The sequence below is a fragment of the Muntiacus reevesi genome, chromosome 2, assembly GCF_963930625.1.
Source record: "Muntiacus reevesi chromosome 2, mMunRee1.1, whole genome shotgun sequence".
Taxonomy (NCBI): Eukaryota; Metazoa; Chordata; class Mammalia; order Artiodactyla; family Cervidae; genus Muntiacus; species Muntiacus reevesi.
Window position 1 is genome coordinate 277,186,286 of NC_089250.1, and position 20,598 is coordinate 277,206,883.

Here is a 20,598-nt window from a genome sequence, read left to right on the forward strand (position 1 = left end):
GCCTTGGACTACCAATCCCAGCATGGCTTGCGAGGACGTACAGCCCGGACTACATTTCCCAGCCTGCTCCACGACCCAAGATGGTAGCAGGGCAGATGAAGGCTCTGAGGAGCTGTCATTGCGGACCCTGCCTCTTGGGTTCCCTTAAATCCAGGGGTTCCATCAGGGACTTGGGGTGCTCTGGACCAACCGTGCCTTTAGGGTGGTGGCCCCGAGTACTACGTTTCCCAGCGTGCCCAGCGGCTGTTTGCCGTGAACTTTGTACCGTACTTTTTACTTCCCAAGGTGCCCTGGGCGGTCACCCAGGGATTTTCTTGGTCTAAGGGTTGTGGACTCAATTTCCCATGGTATCCTGGCGTTTTTCACGACCTAGGGAATCCATTCATTCATTCGTTCATTCATTCAAAATACTATTCCCGTTCGCGTTTTATTAGGTCTTGGTAATGGGAACAGGCGTGCACACAGAAGACAAAAATCCCTGTTCTCCTGGGGCTTATTTCTAGTTGAAGGGATAAGACAAACCCAAAATAAGTAAATCACATGGTATGAGAAAAGCGGTAAGGTGTATGGAAAAATTAGTTCTATCTTTTAGGACTCCCGCTATCGAGTCCGTTTCCCGTTTGGTCTCCTTCATACTGTGAACTACATTTCCCAGCATGTCCTGGGGGCACATCTCCGGCTTTTAGACTCCATTTCCCGGCACTCCCAGGGGCATCTTCTCAATCAGATTTCCTTTTGAAACCGCTGAGCCGCGAATTTCCCAGTGTGCCTCGGGGCAGATCGAGGCCCGAATGTGGCCGAGACCGATTTCCGCTTCTGGACTCCACTTCCCAGAGTTCCCCGCGGCCTTCCCTGAGGCTGTTGCACGGCCTCTCCCGGCTGCGGACTCCATTTCCCAGCGCGTCCCGGGGCGGCGTGGTGACGTCGCGCGTCGGGCGGGGGCCGGTAGATCCTTGGGCGGCGCGGGGCTGGCGGCAGTTCCCGGCGGCCCGGGGGCGGGCGGTGGCGGCGGCAGCGGAGGCTGCTGCTCGGGGCTCGGCGCTGTGCGCTCGCTCGCTCGCTCGTTCGCTCACGGGCGGGCGGGCGGCGCGATGTCGGGCGAGGACGGCCCCGGGGCGGGCCCTGGGGCGGCGGCGGCAGCGGCCCGCGAGCGGCGGCGGGAGCAGCTGCGGCAGTGGGGGGCGCGGGCGGGCGCCGAGCCGGGCCCCGGGGAGCGGCGCGCCCGCACCGTGCGCTTCGAGCGCGCCGCCGAGTTCCTGGCGGCCTGCGCGGGCGGCGACCTGGACGAGGCACGCCTGATGCTGCGCGCGGCCGACCCCGGCCCGGGCGCAGAGCTGGACCCCGCCGCCCCGCCGCCCGCCCGCGCAGTGCTCGACTCCACCAACGCTGACGGCATCAGCGCCCTGCACCAGGTCAGCGCCCGGGTCTGCGCCGCCCGGAGCCCCCTTCCTCGCCGGCCCGGAGTCACCCCGGCGGCGCTACTCTGCGCCGTCGTCCGCGGTGGACCCCCTTTCCCTCCGTCCCACCTGGGGCTCCCCTCTCCCGACCCTGAGCCGCTGGAACTGACCCTGGCCTTTGCCATTCTGAGCCGCCCTTTCTCTGCCCCCGAACCGTCGCTGCCGGCCTCAGCCCGGTGCATCCCCGTCTCGTCACTTCGCGGTGCTCTTTCCCGACCTTGGGGGCTCTTTGCTAGTCTCGCCCGTGCGACCGCCACCGGTGCCACCTCGACTCTGTCCTCTCGTGCTGGGCCTCCCTCTTTCCTGAGTCTGTGCCCCCTGCAGCCCCACCGGTGCCCCCTGTTCCCCCATCCAGGCAGGTACCACTCCCCCTGCCCCCCCCAGCAGCATAGCATCTCCATCCTCCCTGCCTGTGCTCTCCCTGCCACCCCGCCGCCTGGGGCCACCTCTGTCATCCCTGGCCCGTGCCATCTGTTGCTATCTCAGGGTGTTCTTTCCTGAGCCCCCGCCTTCGAAGCTCTGTACTCCTGAAGTGGGTGCTTCCTTTGCCAGGGTCAGCTCAGGCGGTCTCCCCTGCCCCCCTTCACCCTCATGCCCTCGTCATTCTCCTTCTGGGGCTGTGCCACCTCTTACCTCCTAGGGCAAGGCCTCTCAGGGGTGTTTCTCTTCCAGGAACCTCCCTTCTCCCTCGCTCTCCTGTTGCTTTGGCCAGGCCTGCATCATCACCCCCCCGTTTTTTTGTTTTCTGGGCAGACTCGAGCATCCACCTCTTCCTGGCTTTGGGCTGCCTCTCTGTTCTCTGGTCACCTTGCGTTCTCTGCCCGGATCCCCTCCTGTGGATCCGAGCAGCTCCTCCCTCCCACAGAGTGTGTCCTGTCTCCCAGCCCGCTTCTTGTCACCTTCTCAAGAGATCCAGAGCCGGGTTACTCCTCTCTGTCCACAGCCTGGGCCCTAGTGCCTTCCCCAGACGCTCTGACCGCTGCCTCTGGACTTCTTGTGTTCCAGAACCAGGCCCACCATAGGCCCCAGTCCTACGGTTCCCTCTGGTTCGGGAACCTCTCACCCCCTACCGCACCCGCCCTCCTTCAGTGCGGCCACAGTTCACAGAAGAGCCCGCGTCCCCGAGGCTGTCTCCCTCTTAGTCTCCTGGAATTGGTCCAGTCCCCAGCCCTCGCTTCCCTGCCGGAGCTCCCAGGGTTTGGTTACTTTGGGACCCAGAGAGGACCCAGGGAAGGAATCCTGGGCAGGGAGCAGGGGCTGGGGAGGAGGCCGGAAGGGACTCACGTGCCAGGTCCCCAGGAGAAGCCGCAGCTCAGGAAGGTAGGCCAGTCCTGAGTTCTGATCTCGGCTTCTCAAGTCGGTGGCCTGGAATGTGACTCTTGCCTGCGCCTCGGGCTTCTTGCCTGTGAGTGGGCTGGCAGGGACACCCTGCAGGAAGAGCCTCACGTCCAGTTGGGGGTTGCAGCCCCTGGTCCAGGTGCCGTCCCTCCCCTCGCTCTCCCCTGCACCCCCAGGCCCGCGCCCTGCAGAGGCCCCAGTGCTCTCTGGGAGAGGGTCCTTCTTCCTGCACTGCCGGCCCTGCCCCGGCTCCCCGGGACCTTTCCGGCTGGGCCGTGCTCCCCAACCTGTCCCAGGCCACCCCGTCAGTGGGATCCCTCTTGCTCTCCTGCTATAGGTGAGATGAACTCACTCGCCAGGGCTCTGCGGGAGGCCTGGAGGGGATTAGGGCATCCCTCGGAGGTGGGCGCAGAGAGGGGAGTCCCTGCTTTAGGTCGCCCAGCCAGTGAGCGAGTGGGGGAGCAGGGCTTTGGGTCAGGACTGGGTGTTTGCTGACCAGCTTGTGCCAGTTTGCCCAAGACTGGCCTCGTTTTAGCTCCGAAAGTCCCAGGTCCCAGGAAACCCCCGGACAGGCACATGGGACAGTCACTCCTGTTGTCTGGGCGAGTCCGGCAGCTGTGGTTTCTGTTCCCCCTGGAGCAGGTTCCCTGGCGTCGGCTCCCTGCTCTGGCTATGACCACAGGAGGTCTCACATCCCAGCCCTTACCCCTCGACGAGGTGACAAGGCCGGGATAGGCTGCCTCGTCCCCCGATTACCTCCTACTTAGCAACTGGGGTCTGGGATAGGAAGGACTGTGAGCCAGGATTCTTAGGTGTAAATAGGGAGGGGGTCAGAGAGTCTAGGCTCCCGGGTCTGAGCAGGGAGGGGCTGGGGGCCTGGACCCCCCGGGTCTGAGGAGGAGGGGCGGGGCCTGGACCCCCGGGTCTGAGGAGGAGGGGTGGGGCCTGGACCCCCGGGTCTGAGGAGGAGGGGTGGGGCCTGGACCCCCGGGTCTGAGGAGGAGGGGCTTGGGGCCTGGACCCCTGGTTCTGAGGAGGAGGGGCTTGGGGCCTGGACCCCCGGGTCTGAGGAGGAGGGGCTTGGGGCTTGGACCCCTGGGTCTGAGGAGGAGGGGCGGGGCCTGGACCCCCGGGTCTGAGGGGGGAGGGGCGGGGCCTGGACCCCCGGGTCTGAGGAGGAGGGGCAGGGCCTGGATTCTTGGCCCCTGGCGCCCAGGCCACAGGCATCTTTCGCACGGATGCCTGTGCCCGGCCAGGTCCTTGAAAGGGAAAGACCCATCTCCCTCCTTGCCCCCCCTCTCATCACCATGGCAACCGGTGGAAATAAACGGCGCCCAGAGTTCATCCCGTTCCCAGGGCACGCGTGGCCCCCCTTTCGCAGCCTGAGTTTCCATGACTTCATGCTCTTGGCCCTCGTAGCTTCCTCCCCCTGCTCCAGGCGGCCGGCCGTGGAGAGGTGCGGGAGTCGGAGGCTAATCTCCCCCGAGGACCCGGGAGGCCAGGGCCACTCCTGTCCCTCAGCCCCACTCAGGTCCAGTGCCCACCCAGCGTTCGCACACGTCCCAGGCCAAACCCTTTATCTGGCTCTGACTTGGTGCCCCGGCTCGTGCAAGGGCTTTTGTCTCCTGGCGCTGGGATCTCTTCCCCCATCAGAGAGGACCCTGACAGCCCTCGGAGTGGGGACGGTGCCCGTGGACGCCCCGTGATGGAGCGCCCTGTGCCTCTCTTGGGGCGCCAGGCCTGGGCGCACGTCTCTCCCAGTGTTAGGGTCCTGCCCGGGACCCTCACCACTGCCCCACTCCCCGTCCAGGTTCGCAGGGACCTGGTGACCCTACTAGCCCCACACGGCCTTGGGCCCCAGGGTCCGACTATCTCCCCGCCAGGTACGTGGCAGGGCTGTGCTCAGTTCTCCGGGAGAGTCTGCTGGGTCTGAGGAGGAGGGCCTGGGTCTCTTCCCTGGGGTTCAGCTCTGAAGGCCCATCCTCCGTGGCGACTGGGGTGCATCTTGTGAACAGGCTTGGTTCGGGATCCCTCTCCTCTCTGGCCAGCTCCTCCTCTCACGGTCCCCAGTGAGCCCCAGAGGCCTGGCTGGCGTGGCCGCCGGGAAGCCAGGGTGTGCAGGGCTGGGGGCCGGGGTGTCTTAAACAGGTGGGTGGCTGGAGGGCCCCCGGGGTCTTCTTCCGGAGCCTTGCCCGATCGGCCCTGGGTCCCCCTCGAGGCCCCCGGCGGGGGTCCTGCCTTGCCAGGCACGCGGGGAGGTCCGGAATGGGGACGGTGAGCCCCTGCCCTGCCCCCCACACCCCCAGGCCTGCATCGACGAGAACTTGGAGGTGGTGCGCTTCCTGGTGGAGCAGGGTGCCACGGTGAACCAGGCCGACAATGAGGGCTGGACGCCACTGCATGTGGCCGCCTCCTGCGGTTACTTGGACATCGCCAGGTGAGGCGGGGAGGGTGGGCGGGCCCGCTGGGCGGGGGGCCCGGACCCCTCCGTCCTGACCACGCCCGCCCCCGCCTCTGCCTCCCCAGGCACCTCCTGAGCCACGGGGCCAACATCGCTGCGGTCAACAGCGACGGGGATCTGCCTCTGGACCTGGCCGAGTCTGACGCCATGGAGGCGCTGCTGAAGGCGGAGATCGCCCGCCGAGGTGGGCCTGGGGCGGGGCGGGGCGGGGGGCCTCTGTCGCCGAGGACCCGAGAAGCAGTAACTGAGGCAGGGTTGGCTCATCCTCGGGGTGACCGAGGAAACTCAGTTTGGGGCGTGTCCTGGGTGGTGGCGCGTCTTCTCAGGAGTTGTGCTGGGGCGTGGGGGGCGGTTGCAGGAATTCCGAGTCTTCTGGGGGTCTGGTTTGCTGTACTCGCGATCACTGCGCCCCAGGGTCCTTAATAGAGGGCCCAGGACCCCCCTGAACACCGTGCCTGGCCAGGCTCTTTCCTAAGGGGAGCGTGTGTGACTTCTAGCAGGTGCCCACCTTCCCTGTCCGCTCTCACAGTCGCCGATGGCTACACCGAGGGGAGGGCTCGTCGGCTGACCCGCGGTGCAGGGCCGGGGGGTCCACGGGTGGGAGACAGCGGGCAGCCGTGCCCCGCCTCCCGTGGGAGCCCCGCGTCAGCAGCGCGCTTCTGGGTGACTCTGGTCCCCTGGGCGGGTCTAGTGGCCGCACCGCATCGGTGAGGTGTGTGGGTGGGGCGGGGGGCTCTGGAGGGCCACGCGGGAGGCGCAGGGAGGCTGATGAAGAGCGGCCCGGCTTCCGAGGTGCCGCACGGACTCCCAGCCTGGCTCGGGTTGGGAGGGACAAAGCCCCGCCCTGGGCAGGTGCGGTGCCGGTGGCCGCGGGAGTCCCGCGGGGCGCGGAGGTGCTGGCGGGCGAGCTGCGGTCCAGAGCCCAGGTTTGCTTCAGATGCAGGCAGGGAGCAAAGCAGAGACAGAACCGGGCTTTTCCTGGCCCGGGTTTTCCTGGCGCCGCTTCTCCGTGTTTTCATCTGGACGACTTCACACGCTGGGCCAGGTTTCACTCGCATCTGATGAGGACGACCTCCGCTGAGGCTCACCAGGGCTTTCAGCAGCTTCGTGTGGATACAGTTGTCCGCGTGTGCGCTTCGTTCACATTTAGACCCGTGCGGGCTCGTCTTTTCTGTTTCGTCTTTTTAGCGTATTCACATTAAAACTTGTGCGTCCGTGAGCACGTTGAGCTTAGATGATTCTGATCAGCCCAGAAGAAACGCAGAGCCCCGGGCTGTGACCCCTGACCTCCCCTCCCCCCTCAGCCCTGGGGGCCACCCACTGGCTTCGTGTGGGGTTTGCCAGCTTGGCGTAAGTGGAATCCTGAAGCGTGGATTCAAGGTTTCCAGCTTCTTGGTGTGATTGCTTGTGCGCCGTCCGTCTCCACAGGGGTGGACCTGGCCCGGTTTCCTGCCCCCGGCCCCGCCGGCGGCACTGGACCAGCCTTCACCCCTCCGCTGTTTACATGGCCCCTCAGCCTGGACCCGACTGCTCCGTCAGTTCTGCAGGTTGGGCAGGAGCTTGCCAGCTACTCCGCTGGGAGACGAACTCCGTCCGCCCTGTGATTGGTGATGTTAACCTTGAGCGTCATCCAGAGGGGTCGCCCAGGTGACTCTGCCGTGGAGGTGTCTTCCTCTCTTTGTTGTTGATGAGCAGCCTGCAGGGCGATGCTTGGAGGACACCGGGGCGGGGTCGTCTCTGCGGCCTCCGTGTGTTCCTGCCGGAATCGCCCAGCGCTCGCCTCGCCTTCTCACGGTGACCCGCTGTGCCCCTCTGCGGGCCGAAGGTCGGGTGGGTGGTGGTCCGGGGTTGGCCTGTAGGACAGACCAGGAGACCGCCAGGCACAAAGACCCTCTGCTGCACTGCTGTGGGTGGGGCGCAGCTGCCTCTGAAATCGGAGGCCGTGGTGATGTGGCTCCACGGTGCCTGCCTTGGCGTGAGGCCTCTGTCGACTGTGCTGGGCGGAATCTGTGCGTTCCCACAGTTTAAACACAGTTCATGGGCCTCCGTAACTGAAGTCGAGGAGTTACGTGGACATCAGGCGTGGCTGGATCCAGGGGCGCAGACACAGTCGAAAGCCTTCCTCTCATCTCTCTGCCGAGCTGTGTTGGTTTCATTCCTAGGCTGGTTCTCTTGGCGAGGCACCTGGCGTGGCTCCTAGCAGTGCAGGCTGGCACCCCGGCGGAACTAGAACTAGACTTCTCAGTAGCCCCAGCCCCAGCGCTCTGCCCTCAGGGCCGCCCTGGTCACAGCGTGCCCTGAGAGAGCCGTGGTGGCAGGGAGGACCCTCAGGTCTGGTGATGTGACTGCCCGTGGAGCTGGGCTGTGGGCTTCTCATGTTGGAGCCGCGTCGGGTGAGAGCAGGGGTGAGGACAAGCAGGAAGGGGGACTGGATGCTGGCAGCTCCAAGCGACAGCTCCTCCGCAGACACGGCGCTCTCAGCCAGGGCCGCGGGGGCCGGCCCACGCCCCCGACCCTCTGGCCACTTTGCTCAGAACGGCCACGGTCAGACCCTCAGGGACTTGGAACTGCGCTGGAAGGAGTCCCAGCGTCAGGACAGGGATGCGGGCTGCTTACTGTCAGAGGCAGGTAGCTTTGACAGGCAGTGTCAGTCCTGGCGAGGCCCAGGCATGCGGGTGATTCCAGCCTCCGTGTCAGCAGCTGGACAGACAGCGTGGCCTGTAGCCAGAGATCCGCACTCCCCGGGCTCCAGCAGTCCCACTTCTAGGTCACCCGATCGCGCCCTCCCCCTCGAGCCTCACAGTGTTGAGAGGCTGTCAGTTCAGTCCCTCAGTCCTGTCCAAACCTTTGCCACCCCATAGACTGCAGCAGGCCAGGCTTCCCTGTCCATCACCAGCTCCAGAGCTTGCTCAAACTCATGTCCATTGACTCGGTGATGCCTTCCAACCATCTCATCCTCTGTTGCCCCCTTCTCTTCCTGTCTTCAATCTTTCCCAGCATCAGGGTCTTTTCAAATGAGTCAGTTCTTTTTTTATCGCATCAGGTGGTCAGAGTATTGGGAGTTTCAGCTACATCAGTCCTCCCAGTGAACACCCAGGACTGATCTCCTTTAGGATGGACTGGTTGGACCTCCTTGCAGTCCAAGGGACTCTCAAGAGTCTTCTCAAACACCACAGTTCAAAAGCATCAATTCTTCGGCGCTCAGCTTTCTTTATGGTCCAACTCTCAACATCCATACGTGACCACTGGAAAAACCATAGCTTTGACTAGACGGATCTTTCTTGGCAAAGTAATGCATGTGCTTTTTAATATGGTGTCTAGGTTGGTCATAACTTTCCTTCCAAGGAGTAAATGTCTTTTAATTTCATGGCTGCAGTCACCATCTGCAGTGATTTTGGAGCCCCCCCAAAAATAAAGTCAGCCACTCTTTCCACTGTTTCCCCACATATTTGCCATGAAGTGATGGGACCGGATGCCATGATCTTAGTTTTCTGAATGTTGAGCTTGAAGCCAACTTTTTCTCTCCTCTTTCACTTTCATCAAGAGGCTTTATAGTTCCTCTTTGTTTTCTGCCATAAGGGTGGTGTCATCTGCATATCTGAGGTTATTGATATTTCTCCCGGCAATCTTGATTCCAGCTTGTGCTTCCTCCAGCCCAGCGTTTCTCATGATGCACTCTGCATATAAGTTAAATAAGCAGGGTGACAATATACAGCCTCGACGTAATCCTTTCCCAATTTGGAACCAGTGTGTTGTTCCATGTCCAGTTCTAACTGTTCCTTCTTAACCTGCATTCAGATTTCTCAAGAGGCAGGTCACGTGGTCTGGTATTCCCATCTCTTTCAGAATTTTCCCCAGTTTATTGTGATCCACACAGTCGAAGGCTTTGGCATAGTCAACAAAGCAGAAGTAGATGTTTTTCTGGAACTCTCTTGGTTTTTCTGTGAGCCAGCAGTTGTTGGCAATTTGATCTCTGCTTCCTCTGCCTTAGCTTGAGCATCTGGAAGTTCTCAGTTCATGTATTGTCGAAGGTTCACTTGGAGAATTTTGAGCATTACTTTGCTAGTGTGTGAGATAAATGGAGTTGTGCGGTAGTTTGAACATTATTTGGCATTGCCCTTCTTTATGATTAGAATGAAAACTGACTTTTTCCAGTCCTGTGGCCACTGCTGAGTTTTCCAAATTTGCTGACATATTTAGTGCAGCACTTTCACAGCATCATCATTTAGGACTTGAAATAGCTCAACTGGAATCCCATCACCTCTACTAGCTTTGTTCATAGTGATGCTTCTTAAGGCCCACTTGACTTCACATTCCAGGATGTCTGGCTCTAGGTGAGTTATCACACATCATGGTCATTTGGGTCATGAAGATCTTTTTTGTACAGTTCTTGTGTGTATTCTTGCCACCTCTTCTTAATATCTTCTGCTTCTGTTAGATCCATACCATTTCTGTCCTTTATTGTACCCATCTTTGCATGAAACGTTCCCTTGGTATCTCTAATTTTCTTGAAGAGATCTCTAGTCTTTCCCATTCTGTTGTTTTCCTTTCTTTGCATTGATTACTTAGGAAGACTTTCTTGTCGCTCCTTGCTATTCTTTGGAACTCTGCATTCAGATGGATGTATTCTGAGGGAGCTCCTTGTTCAGTTGAGAGGGTGAGGGTGCGTGCGCCAACACCAAATCTGGAAGGGATCAATCAGTAATCTGTAGATGAGTGATCTCTGGTGGGAAAAACAGCCAGGGGGTAATATGCAGAAGAGTTCGGAATAAGCAGTTCAGTTCAGTTCAGTTGCTCAGTCATGTCTGACTTTGCGACCCCAGGGACTGCAGCTCATCAGGCCTCCCTGTCCATCACCAACTCCTGGAGTTTACTCAAACTCTTGTCCATTGAGTCGGTGATGCCATCCAGCCATCTCATCCTCTGTCGTCCCCTTCTCCTCCTGCCCCCAATCCCTCCCAGCATCAGGGTCTTTCCCAATGAGTCAGCTCTTCGCATCAGGTGGGCAAAGTATTGGAGTTTCAGCTTCAACATCAGTCCTTCCAGTGAACACCCAGGACTGATCTCCCTTAGGATGGACTGGTTGGATCTCCTTGCAGTCCAAGGGACTCTCAAGAGTCTCTCCAATACCACAGTTCAAAAGCATCAATTCTTTGGCACTCAGCTTTCGTTATAGTCCAACTCTCATATCCATGCATGACTACTGGGTAAACCATAGCCTTGACCAGATGGACCTTTTTGACAAAGCAATGTCTCTGCTTTTTAATATGCTGTCTAGGTTGGTCATAACTCTCCTTCTACGGAGTAAGCGTCTTTTAATTTCACGGCTGCAATCACTATCTGCAGTGATTTTGGAGCTCAGAAAAATAAAGTCAGCCACTGTTTTCCACTGTGTTCCCCTCTATTTGCCATGAAGTGATGGGACCAGATGCCATGATCTTAATTTTCTGAATGTTGAGCTTTAAGCCAACTTCACTCTCCTCTTTCACTTTAATCTAGAGGCTCTTTAGTTCGTCTTCACTTTCTGCCATTAAGGGTGGTTAGCCATTAAAACTTTATTTACAAACATAGGGTCTGTCCAGATGAGGCAAATCCACAGTGTCAGGAAGTGGATTACTGGTTTTCAGGCTCTGGGGAGGGACTGCTTGATGGGGTAGGAGGTTTCCCTTTGGGGTGATGAGAAGGTTCAGGTACGGATAGATAGTGTTGATGGCTGCACATGGTGAATGTCCTAAAAGCCACTGAATCACACGTTCGGTGAAGTAGATAAATCTGTGTGAACGGAACAGCTTGTCTGCCCGCACAGGCGCTGGTTTGCCACCCTCCGTCAGGAGTTCTGTTAGGAAACACGGGGAAATCTCCGCAAAAAACTAAACTGCAGAAGGATGCGTTTGGACAGGCAGGACGCTAAGTGTGGCTGCAGAAAAAGGTCCGCAGACCCCGCCCTTCCTTGCGGCGCCGTGTCTATAATAGGACTGAACCTAGGTGATTGCCTTTAAGGAGGTCGGCGGGAGGGACGGGTCTCTGAGGCCCGGGCACTGTGCCGGCCTGCGGGTGAGCCCTCATTAGCCAGATGTTCCTGGAATAGTGCCTCCGGGAGTCCCTGCAAGCCAGGGCACCCTGAGGTGATCCCAGCGGAGTTCAATCCCAGCACCCAGCTGCCAGACACGGACTGACCTGATCGGGGCCCCTGCATAGCCTGGGGCAAGGTTTACAACCTCGTAGTAAGGGTGTGCCCAGCTTCCTGCTCCTGAAAACAGATTCGTGAAGGCGGTTACCTCCGGGCCCCCGGTGCTGCTGTGAGCCGAGCGGCAGAGCGCGCGCTTCTCTGCCTGTGCTGTCCAGGGGGAAGCCAGAGGCAGCCAACACGCTAATCAAGGATTTCCAAGAAGGCGCTCTTAAAAATAGAAACAGGTGAGGTCCATTTTAGGAACATGGTTTACTTAATCTGCGCGTCCAAGGCGTTGTCATTTCTGCGTGCGATCAGTGTGAAGAACTGTTCCCGAGCTGCTGCACGGCGCGTTCTACGCTTGGAGACCCTGCGTGTTGGCCGTCTGCAGCCTGGCTCTGCACTGCTCCGTGGCTGCCGACCACGCGCAGGACGGCGCCGCCCCAGGCCGCACGTGGGCAAGTGAGCAGTTCTGCAGTGAGAAGAATAGCGGTCAGGAACGAAGCTCCCAGGAGAAGGAGCACGCGGCCCCTAGGGGAGACGCCCGTTTCGGACTGCCATCTCGACGGCTCTTAACGGGCAAACCACACATTCTCAGTGATGGTCGGAAGGGACCCTTCCGCCCTTAACGGGGCTGCCTGTTCTTGTTCCAGAATCGACTTCTGTTTCATGTAAAGCTTCCACTTGCCCCCACGTCGGTGAGTTCAGAGCACTTCTGAAACCGACGAGAGGGGAAGCCTGCTGGCCCCTCCCCAATAGGCGCAGGGGCGGCTGGTGAGAAGGTGCCATCGCCCCAGCGATAGGGGCGTCCTCAGTGGCTTCTGGTTGGTTTAGCCTCTCGTGAGCGATAAACGTGACAAAACACAGAAGATGCCGGGTTAAGGCCTGTATCAGTAGTGAAAGGGAAGGTGAGACCCAAGACTCCCCCCAGCCCCCAGCAAGGACCCTCAGTGGAACCCACGGCTGTCCGTTTGGGAAGTGACAGAGCTGGCCCCGGCTCCCCTGAGCCCCCGAGGAGCACACACAGCCCGGGGGGCGCCCCACCTCTTACCGCTTCTGGTCCTCCCAGGTGTGGATGTGGAGGCAGCCAAACGGGCGGAGGAGGAACTGCTGCTTCACGACACCAGGTGCTGGCTGAACGGGGGCGCCATGCCCGAGGCGCGGCACCCCCGCACGGGGGCCTCCGCCCTGCACGTGGCCGCCGCCAAGGGTTACATCGAAGTGATGAGGTGAGCCGGGCCTCCTCCCCAGCCCTCCGTCTTACGCCTTCCTGAGGGTTTTGTCTGTTCCCGCCCCTTTCTAATGATGCACTAAGGACATGCGTTTCCCTCCAAGTACAGCCTTAGCTGCACCCACGTCTTGATGTGCAGGCTTCTCACTGCCCTTCAGTTTAAGACAATTTCCAGCTTGTAATCTTCTTTGACCCAGAGATCATTTAGAAACATGTCATTAGCTTACAAGTACACGGGGTTTTCTAGTCACAGTTTCATTAGAGCTGTGCCTTGTATTGCTCTTCGCCAATAGTATTTTCTTTTTTCTTTTTTTAACAAATTGAAGATTTGCGGCAGCCCTGCATTGTCAGATGACGGTGAATGTTTTTTTAGCAACATATTTTTAAGATACATACATTGGGTTTTATTTCAGACATAATGCTATTGCACACTTAATAGACTTAAGTTTTACATACACTGGCAAACCAGAACGGTTCATGTGACTCGCTGTATTGCAGTAAAGCCAGCTGGCTGTCTGGGACCGAACCCTCCATACCTCCAAAGTCTGCCTGTGCTCATTTGCCAGCTTAATCTCGCTGTGGTCCGAGAGCAGGTGCTCTGTGAGCCCTGATTTCTGAGATCCGTTGAGGTTTGCTTCATACCCTCCTCAATGTCATCCAGGAAAGAAGTGTGTTGCCAAGGACAGCGCTGTATATAGGTTATTAGGTCAACTTTGTATTCATGCCGTTTAAATCATCTGTATCCCTAGTGATTCTTTTTTTTTTTTTTGCTGTGAGAAAATGTGATAAAATGTGGTCAAAGTCTCACTAGGACTGTGGGTCTTTCCTGTTTCTCCCTGTCTTTGTGTCAGTTTTAGTGTTACATATTTCAAGGCCAGGTCATTTGGTGCGTGCATATTTTAAATTGTTGCCATATGCACTCCCTTTCTCTCATCCCCACCTCCCTCTTGTCCCATTTCTGACCTCACCCCTTCCTGTCAGAGAAGCTGGTTCTGCTTCTAATCAGGCACCCCTGCCCTCTCTTTATTTCCTCTTTATATTTAGTGTGACAGTGCAGTTCCGGTGAATCCCTCTGTCTCTGCCCACCTCTGTGTTAATGAAGTTTTAGGAAGGTTTTCCAAGGGAGCTCTCTGGTTGCCTAGTGGTTAGGGTTCTGGGCTTTCACTGCTTTGGCCTGAGTTCAGTCTCTGCTCAGGGAACTGAGATTCCGCAGGCTGCATGGAATGGCTGGGAAAGAAGGGAATGTTTTCCAGTGAGGAACTTAAGATGACCCCTGATAGCTTGGGGCTCATTTCCTGGCTGTCTCCTCTAGTCTGGAGTTGGAGTGCCCCATCCTCTGTAGTTCAGTGAAAGTCCTGGGTCCTGTACTGTGCACACCTGTTCTTCCCAGGGCTGATCCCTGTGGCAAGGAGGATGGAGCGCTGAATGGTCAGACCTGGTGACGTGGCCAGCCCTGGAGGCTGTGCCCTCTTCTGCCTGTGACTTCCGCTCCTGAGTCTCAGGTGGCTGCTTCAGCTCCTGCCATTGCCTCTGCACCCCAGGCAGCTGGCAGGAAGGAGGAGGACACAAGGAGCAAATGTCCATTTCTTTTAGGAGAGCAATCCGGAAGTGATACACACTTAGTGCTGGCATCCCCATTTGTCAGACCCTACTCAGCTGGCCATTCCTGGCTGTGAGAGAGATCCCACATCCAGTGGTGATGATCTCCTGGGAAAGAACCCTCTAGGCCAGCGTTCCGTCTTGGCACTGTGGCGTTTGGTCCCGATTGTTCCCTGCTGGGGGGCGGTCCTCTGCGCTGTGGGAGGTTTCAGGGCATCCTCAGCCTACCCACTGTGCCCCCGGCACCGCCCCTACGTTGTGATGGCCAGAAACGTCTCCAGACGCCCCCTGGCGGCAGCGTCGTCCTGGTTGAGAACCACTGCCCTGAGCCAGTGGGCTCCTGGAAGCCTGCTGCCCCCACGCCGCCCGTCCTGGGGGGGTCTCAGCCTTTCTCTGCGCTTGGGCACTGGGGAACCCCCTCCTCCACCTCCACTGGGGCTGTCGCATCACAGGGGAGATGTCAGGAGTCGAGCCCTGCAGGTTCAGGGAACAGGGTCCCGGAGGCCACTGCTAGGCTGGGGAGGGGTCAGAGCCGGTGGCGGAGGGGGGTCTCTGGGGAGGGGCGCCTCGGGGCCCAGGCCTGTTTTCAGCCCTGTCACTGCTGCTTCTGACCTTGGCCCCTGGCCCCGAGCCCCTGTCTCGCCCCTTGACCCCAGCCCTCCCCGGCCCCCAGGCTGCTCCTCCAGGCTGGCTACGACCCAGAGCTGCGCGATGGCGACGGCTGGACGCCCCTGCACGCCGCGGCCCACTGGGGCGTGGAGGATGCCTGCCGCCTGCTGGCGGAGCACGGTGGGGGCATGGACTCGCTGACCCACGCGGTGAGGGCCTGGCCTGGCTCCCGGGGGCCGCGGGGCGGGAGGGCCCCCACTTCCGCCTCCTCACCTGCCCTAACCCCTGCCCACCCAGGGGCAGCGTCCCTGTGACCTGGCGGACGAGGAGGTGCTGAGCCTGCTGGAGGAGCTGGCCCGGAAGCAGGAGGACGTAAGTCTCCATCCGCAGCCGGGAACCTAGGGAGCCGCCCTTCCCCGGACAGTGACGGGGCCCAGCGGGGGTTTGTGATCAGCGGCACCGCTGGGCACCTCGGGATGCCGATGGGGCTGGTCACCCCTGGGATGTCCCCGCACCAGCGCTGGGCCAGGCCTTGTCGCTAGAAAAACTCAGAAGGAAGGGGCGAACGGCGTGGACTTGGGATCTGAATCCCAGCTCTGCCCTGCGTTTGCTGTGTGGGCTCAGACCAGTCCGGTAGCCTCTCCCGGCCTCAGGAAGATGGGGAGAGGACTAAACCGCACGTGCACTTCCTGAGTTACGCGTGCTGTTACATGGAGCACATGTGCAGTGAGCGGAGTACGTGTTACTGACCAAAAGCGTTCAGAACCCCGCCCGTCTCGTAGTTAGCGCTCTGAGGTAGCCAGAATCATCTGAGGCCTCCCGGGTCAGATCCCTGTTTAAAGCTTGGCGGCGGCGACATTGAGGGAGAAGGTGGTGTTTCCGGCTTGGTGGGCTGCAGGGGCGGGGCACGCACGTGTTGAGGGAGCAGCACGTGCGGAGGCTGGGGGAGGAGCCGGGTGGTGCGGGGCGGGGACGGGGCAGACCCCAAAGGGCATTGAAAGCCAGGCAGGAGCAGGTGAGGGGGCCCGGGGCCCGGGGGGTTAGTGGGTGAGGCAGGGTCTCTGGGCGCTGGGGGCGTCCGGGAACGGGCTGAGAGCTAGCCGTGGGGGAGGCGGGTGTGCCGGGAACCCCGGGAGTTGGAGGCGCCAGGAGTACTGACGACTCCCTGGAGACCCAGGGCGCCGTGCAGACGAGTCCACAAAAGCACCCGGTTCACCCCCCAGCACAGCTGTGTGTGGGACCCAGGAGGCTCTGCCCGTCCTGCCCCCGTCCCAGCAGCTCCTTCCCCTCTTGCAGCTTCGGAACCAAAAGGAAGCTGCCCAGAGCCGGGGCCCGGAGCCTCAGGGGCCCTCCAGCAGCAAACACCGGAGGTAGGCGGTGGCACCCCGCGGGAAGTGGGCTGGAGGACCCCCAGGGCTTGGGTCCCAGCACCCACCCTTCCCTTTCCACCAGGAGCTCCGTGTGCCGTCTGAGCAGCCGCGAGAAGATCTCCCTCCAGGACCTGTCCAAGGAGCGCCGGCCCGGGGGGGCAGGGGGGACCCCCATCCGGGACGAGGACGAGGGAGAAGAAGCCCCCTCGGGTGAGGGGCCGGGGGCCTGGATCCCTGGGTCTGAGGAGGAGGAGGGGCTGGTCGTCTTCTGACGCCTCCGCCTTCCCACCCCCCAGAGCCGCCCGCTTCAGAATGCAGAGCCCTCAACGGAGTCTCCTCCCCGCCGCCCTGTAGCCCCGGGAGCCCCATGGTGAGTGGGGGCCGCGGGCCGGCCTGGGGGTGGGGGCGGGCTTGCCCCGAGCCTGTCGTCAGGGCCGCACAGTGGAGACCGCGGGCCCAGAGCCCTCTGGGGCTCCTGCGGCCTTTCCCTGGTGGTTCCCGTCCCCGGCGGTGGTTTGCTGTGGTCCTGCTTGGGGCGGCACGTGAAGTTCTTGAGAAGAACCCCTTTGTGGTAACGGAGGCCTTTCTCTTCTCCAGACCCCCGAGGAGACCCCCTTCTCCAGACGCTTTGGCCTCCAGAAGACCGGCAGCTCCGGGGCCCTGGGGCCCGCGGACCGGCGCGGGGCCGAGGGCGCCCCTGGGGCCGGGCTGCAGCGCTCCGCGTCCTCCTCGCGGCTGGAGGGCACATCCACTCAGGTGAGCGCTGGGGGCAGGCCGGGGAGCAGACCCTGCCCAGCAGGGAGAGTAGCCGCCTCTCTGCTCTCTCCGCAGGGCAGGGAGCCCCGTCTTGCCAGAGTCCCCCCTACCCCCTCGCAGAAGGTGCCGGAGCCCTCCTCCCCGTGAGTACGCCAGGACAGCCCCTCCGGGGTGGGGGGATTTCGGGGTTCATGTCTTGTACCCGGGCTCTCTGGGGTCCGCTCCCTGCCTCCCACCACTTCTGGCCTCAGTTTCCCTTTTGGTGCCGCAAGCAAAAGCGCCCATGGCCGAGGTGTTCTGGCTTCCTGGGGGCCCCTGCCCCCTCTCCCGCCCTCCTCTCTGACTCAGGCCCTGCACTGCGCCTCCCACTTCACACCCACAGGGCTTCCTTCCTCCCTCTCAAGTCTGTTTAAATGTCAGCTTCTCCGGGAGGCCCACTACCCCCGCTGCGCTCACCCCCACAGCGTGCGGACTGGCACACCTCCGGGCTCTGGTCCTCGCTCGTTTCCCCCCAGAGTACTCTATCCTCCTGACATTGTGTGACCCTGATCTTCTTGTAGTTATTGTTCATGTTGCATCGTTTCTGCTCAGATTTGACTCACGGGGCAGAGATCATTCCTTTCTTTGGCTTCTTGCCCGCCACACAAGGCGAGCTTGAGTAATACTTGCCGATTGAATGAATTCACACAGGTCTTGAGATCTCCAGGCCTCCTCCCCCCTTGGTTAACTCCCCTCCTCCCCCCAGGACCCCCGAGCCCGAGTCCTCGGTGAAGCCCAATGTCCCCGTAGCCTCTGCAGCCCCCCCAGCGGACTCCCGGGACCGCCGGAGGTGAGGCAAGACCCCTGCGTTACCCAGCAGTCCCGGAGCTGGTGGGGGTGGACCCGGGGGAGCTTGTCCCAGGGTCCCCTGGCCGAACTCGACTCCCCCCGGGGCTGTCGGCCATGGGACAGGACAGGGTCCAGAGGAGCCCTCTCTGAAGTCGGGCCCCTCACTCAGGACCTACCAGATGCCAGTGCGGGATGAGGAGTCTGAGTCTCAGCGGAAAGCGCGCTCTCGCCTCATGCGCCAGTCTCGGAGGTCCACGCAGGTGTGGGAGGGGCCAGGCCCCGGGTCTGAGGGAGGAGGGGCCGGGGGTCTGGACTCCATCCTGAAGGGGCGGTCCCCCCACCCCGACTGCTCTCTGCCCGTGCAGGGTGTGACCCTGACGGACCTGAAGGAAGCAGAGAAGGCCGCAGGAAAGGCCCCAGAGGCCGAGAAGTCGAGCATGCAGAGCCTGGTGAGAGGGGTCAGGTGACCGGTCAGTGGGTGGGACGAGATGCCCCGTCCTCTGACCCCCGCCCCTCCCCACAGGACCCTTCCCGGCGACCCCGAGTCCCTGGGGTCGAGAGCACTGACGGCCCTGCCCAGAGAGGTGAGGCTGGTCTCTGGGAGGTCGTCCTCCTGGCCTGTGTCCGGTTCTCCTGGGGGTCGGGCCGAGGGAGCCTCGCCCCACAGTGGGCTGATTCCTGCCCCTCCCCCAGCAGAGGCGCCTGACGGGCAAGGGCAGGGACCGCAGGTGGCCAGGGATCCCCGCAGAGTCGGCAAGGAGCGGAGGGGCCCTGCCGAGGTGAGGGGTGGCACCCGGCGGGCCGCGGGTGGGCCTGGGGGGCCGGCCTAGCTCCCCTCCCCGCTGAACCCCACCTCCGCCCGCAGGGGGAGGAGGCGGAGCCGGCACCAGCCGACCGCAGCTCAGAATCCAGGTATGGGGCGGGGAGGCAGGGTCTGGGCTGTCGTGGGGCCGTGGGCACCCCATGACGGCCTCCCCGCCCCTACCCCCAGCACTTCCGAGGGCGACCCCTCATCCCGCAGGCAGCGGGACCTCAACCCAGAACCAGAGCCAGAACCGGACGAGCCGGACGGAGGCTTCAGGAAGGTTCGCGAGCCCACCGTTCCCCTGAGCCCCGCCAGTTGGTTTTGTATGCCTGCCCTGCCGCCCCCTGCCCAGGGGCTCTGCCTGACCCACCCGGGCACCCTGCGCCCTTCCGGCCTCACCCGTGCCGCAGCCACCCACCTCGCCCCCGCAAGCCTGCCGCGTCTCCCCGCGGCGAGCCTGACCCCTTGCCCCTCCCGGGCCCGCAGCTGTACGCCGAGCTGCGCAGTGAGAACGAGCGCCTTCGGGAGGCCCTGACCGAGACCACCCTGCAGCTGGCGCAGCTCAAGGTGGAGCTGGAGCGCGCCACGCAGGTGAGGAGTCGGGGCCCTGGAGGCCGTGGGGGTACGGGTGCGGGCTCCGGGGCTCCGGGAGGGAGGCCCAGCCGGAGCGCCAAGGCCGGAGGGGCTGGGGGCGGGGCCCGAGCCCGGAAGGGCTGGGCTGGGCCTGAGCAGTGCGGGGTGGGTTGGTCCCCCGGCTCTGCTGGTCTCCTTCTGCCTGTGGCCGTGCGGCCGCTTCTCTGAACCCCGCTCTTTTTCTGTCCTCCCCAGAAGCAGGAGCGCTTTGCAGAGAGGCCTGCTCTTCTGGAGCTAGAGAGATTCGTGAGTAAGGCTGGCCAGGGTGGAACTAGAGATGTCCCGGCCTTACGAGCCCTTACGGTCTGGAGGAAGAGGTCCGCGTTGACCTCTCCCCTTTCCTCGCCCCTCTCCGCCATACGTGACCCCCAGTTCCCCACCCCGCCCTCACTTTCCCCGGTTTATTCCAGGAGCGCAGGGCCCTGGAGCGAAAGGCAGCCGAACTGGAGGAGGAGCTGAAGGTGAATGCCAGCGGGGAGCTGAGGCCAGAGAGCCAGGGTGGGCCGTGGGTACAGCCTGCCCAGGGCCATCCGGCTGACGCGTCTTCCCACCTCATAGGCCCTGTCCGACCTCCGCGCTGACAACCAGCGGCTCAAGGATGAGAATGCAGCCCTGATTCGCGTCATCAGCAAGCTCTCCAAGTGACTCGGGAGGACCCCCGCCCCTGCGCCCACATTTATACAGCTGCTTCTGCCACACGCACCCCTTCCCCTGCGTGAGCACGAGTGACAGGGCTCCCGGGGGGGTCTCCGAGAAGCCATAACCTCCCCTCGGGCCCTCCAGGCTGGGAGGGCAGTACAGAGCGCCCAGGAGCCAAGGGGGGGCCATCAGGGGCCAGGATGGAGGCGGGAGGCCGAGCCAGGGAGGGGGCGTCGCTGAGCAGGGACTGGGGCAGGAGGCGGGACCAGCAAGGCGCCGAGGACCAAGCACCGAGACCGGGAACCAGGACCAGAGTGACCACCCCGAGGTCCCCCCTCACGTGTGACGTCACCCTCACCACCCCTCCCGCTCCGGAACAGGGATCCGAGAATGTGCCAAGAGCCCCGCCGGCCTCGGCCAGGCGGGCCTGTATATAGGGTCCGCGTGCAATAGGGAGGGACGTCTTCTATTTTTGCGGCCCCCTCCCCGCCCACCGTCCGGGGCAGGGGGAGAAGGTATTTTCGAGACAAAGCACAGGCACCACAAATAAAAGTCGTGAAGTCGCCGCTCTGACTGCGTTCCCCGGCTGGAGGCGCGGCACCGCTCCCTGCGGCTGCGCTGCAGCTGTGTGCGACCAGCCCACAGGACCGTGCGGGTGGGGCGCTGAGGGCCGGGAAGGGGCTTCAGGAAGAGTGCTCAGTTG

The 20,598-nt window shown here is 61.7% G+C and overlaps 1 protein-coding gene across 2 annotated transcripts; it reads left to right on the forward strand.

The window, feature by feature from the left end:
* Nucleotides 1-966: 966 nt before the first annotated feature.
* PPP1R12C (protein phosphatase 1 regulatory subunit 12C) lies at nt 967-20,455 on the forward strand. 2 transcript variants are annotated; one of them, XM_065926814.1, is made up of 22 exons: nt 967-1,412; nt 5,102-5,232; nt 5,322-5,440; nt 12,495-12,654; nt 14,929-15,073; nt 15,162-15,236; nt 16,161-16,234; nt 16,317-16,444; nt 16,531-16,604; nt 16,832-16,990; nt 17,066-17,133; nt 17,736-17,819; nt 17,988-18,078; nt 18,184-18,267; nt 18,342-18,402; nt 18,512-18,597; nt 18,684-18,730; nt 18,810-18,903; nt 19,110-19,214; nt 19,452-19,502; nt 19,667-19,717; nt 19,815-20,455. In XM_065926814.1, the coding sequence occupies exons 1-22, from the start codon at nt 1,092-1,094 to the stop codon at nt 19,899-19,901; spliced, it is 2,295 nt and encodes a 764-aa protein (XP_065782886.1). In that variant the 5' UTR covers nt 967-1,091; the 3' UTR covers nt 19,902-20,455. The 2 variants fall into 2 exon arrangements, with proteins under 2 accessions (XP_065782886.1, XP_065782887.1); XM_065926815.1 differs by having other exon boundaries at nt 18,515-18,597.
* The last annotated feature ends 143 nt before the right edge of the window (nt 20,456-20,598 follow it).